Source organism: Meleagris gallopavo, chromosome 16 (assembly GCF_000146605.3).
Source record: "Meleagris gallopavo isolate NT-WF06-2002-E0010 breed Aviagen turkey brand Nicholas breeding stock chromosome 16, Turkey_5.1, whole genome shotgun sequence".
In the NCBI taxonomy this organism is placed as follows: Eukaryota; Metazoa; Chordata; class Aves; order Galliformes; family Phasianidae; genus Meleagris; species Meleagris gallopavo.
In genome coordinates, this window is record NC_015026.2 from 946844 (window position 1) to 948775 (window position 1932).

Below are 1932 nucleotides of genomic sequence, written 5' to 3' on the forward strand. Positions count from 1 at the left end.
GGGGGCATGAGAGGAGATGGCCGTCCTCAAAGCCCAGGAGAGACACGGCGATCCCAATCGGCCACTTGCTGGGGCGCACCGGGTGGGCGCCTCCTCGCTCCTCCCACCCTCCGGCTGAGAGGTGTCATCAAACCGGCCCCACAGCCCCCCAGCACGGTGCGGGTGAGCCAGGCACTGCCTTGCACCCTGGACCGGACCCACCCCAGACCCCACAGAAGTAATGCTGGGACAGAGCTTCTAAAAAACAAAGTACAAACTTTATTTTGTTTCTTTACAAAGGCACAAGCCTCTTTTTTTTTTTCACTTTCTTAACAAAATATAATAGCTTCTCAATGAACACAAAGACCTGAAAATCGTAAAAAAAAATACAAAAAAAAAAATTAAAAAAAAATGAAAGAAACCGAGAGAGGAACAGCTGTGGCTGGGGAGGAACCTACCAAATACCAACAAGGCTCTACACACGACTGGCCTAAACCCTACAGCCAAACGAGGGGGGGAGGTGGAGGTCGGGGGGGGGACAGAAGTGGGGCCCCCCTGCCCACAACAAAAAGTAGAAGCGACACAATCACGAAACAGAAAAGCTCTTCTGACCTGACGAACCCCGCAAACCGGATTAAGTGCTTAAAGGAAGGAGGGGAGCAGGAAGGGGAGCGCCAGGGGTGGGTGCTGCAAATGGAGCTCAGGACCCCCACGGCACCGATGCTGCGGTCACCAAGAGTGCCCCCCTATCTTCCCCCCTCATGACTTAAAAATGAAACTTTCAAACAGAATAGAAAAAAAAAACCAAACGAGAAAAGGAATCAAAAATCCAACCGCCCCCCCCCGCAGCGTCCCAAGGGAAACCCGGCTGGCTTTGGTTCTGCAGGGTTTCCTGCAGGCGGGGGGAGTTTGGTGGCACCGACGGGGGGGCTCCCGACCCCCCCACGACCCTAACGTCCCCTTCCTGAACGCCGCTACAGCTGCACCGCTCATGTCGTCCCCTCGTTCCGCCCCCCCCGCCCCAGCCCCCCCTTCTCCCCACTCGCTGGGAACTGAGCACTGAACGGCGCCCGCTTCCAGCGTTACAGTATTGGAAAAAGGTCATAAAAGAGACCCAAATCGCGACGTATTTTTTAAAAATTTCAGCATATTCTCTGACGTTTCCCCCACTCTCCCTGCTCCCCATCCCGGCTGCCGGCCAGGGGGTGTCAGGGCAGCTCTCCTTCCCCCAAAGGGTCTTCTTTGCTCTGGTCCATGGAGTCACTGTCGTTGCCTTCCGTGTCGGAGGCGGTGTCGGAGGCGGAGGGCTCTGGGCAGGCACGTGCGGGCGTCACGATGACGGCACGCCGCTGCTCCTCTTCCTGCAGCTGCTTCTCCTGCGTGCCCTCGATGTGTTGGATGGCCTGACGGGGACAAACAAAGCCGTCAGGTGACGAATCCCCCGAAAGCTTTAGGACTCCCCACACACACGCATCCCCCGCGGCGCTCTCTACCTGAACGATGGTGTCCAGGTTTTGCCGGGACGTGGAGACTGTGTTGATGACCGAGGAAGGGCCCATGGTGACCACGGTGACATGATGGGAGGGAGGTGGTGCTGGTACGATCACAGTGGGGTGGTGGGTGGGCGCTGGGGGACCGTGTGCTGGCAGGAGCTGGGGACAAAGCAAACCCTTCCATGAGCCTCCAGGACACTGAGCACGGGGTGATGGCTCCGTCCCCAAACTCCTCACCCAGAGCCATGAGCCTCAGGGCAGCAGCCCTCCAAGGTCCCCGCACCCCAACACGACCTCGCTGTCCCTGCACTGTTGGGGATGCCGTGCCACTCTATGCCCAACTCAAACGTGAGTTAACAGGCTTGGAGCAAGGAGAGAATCTGGAAAGAGGCAGCCTCGGGGCTGTGGAGCCCCTGCACCTGGGCAAGGCAGTGATGAGGAGAGCACTGAGACCATAGAG

At 58.0% G+C, this 1932-nt stretch overlaps 2 protein-coding genes across 2 annotated transcripts in view; both read right to left on the bottom strand.

Annotated features, from left to right (window-relative positions):
• PAM16 (presequence translocase associated motor 16) overlaps positions 1 to 972 on the bottom strand; it is a 3178-nt gene extending 2206 nt beyond the window's left edge. Inside the window, 1 exon segment of the mRNA XM_010719358.3 lies at positions 966 to 972. Within this exon segment, the coding sequence (XP_010717660.3) occupies positions 966 to 972 (7 nt within the window).
• A 27-nt stretch (positions 973 to 999) lies between these two features.
• TFAP4 (transcription factor AP-4) lies at positions 1000 to 1903 on the bottom strand. Its single transcript, XM_010719359.3, has 2 exons — positions 1473 to 1903; positions 1000 to 1382 (listed from the first exon to the last, which is right to left on the bottom strand). Exons 1-2 carry the CDS (start codon positions 1536 to 1538, stop codon positions 1188 to 1190), a joined length of 261 nt encoding a protein of 86 aa, XP_010717661.1. The 5' UTR covers positions 1539 to 1903; the 3' UTR covers positions 1000 to 1187.
• Positions 1904 to 1932: the final 29 nt, after the last annotated feature.

What these genes read in the sequence shown, in the direction of transcription:
- TFAP4 (XM_010719359.3), bottom strand. Translation starts at nt 1,538, where the DNA reads ATGGGCCCTTCCTCGGTCATCAACACAGTCTCCACGTCCCGGCAAAAC. An exon ending in ACCTGGACACCATCGTTCAG is followed by an intron (nt 1,383 to 1,472) that starts GTAGAGAGCGCC and finishes TGTCCCCGTCAG; the next exon opens with GCCATCCAACACATCGAGGG.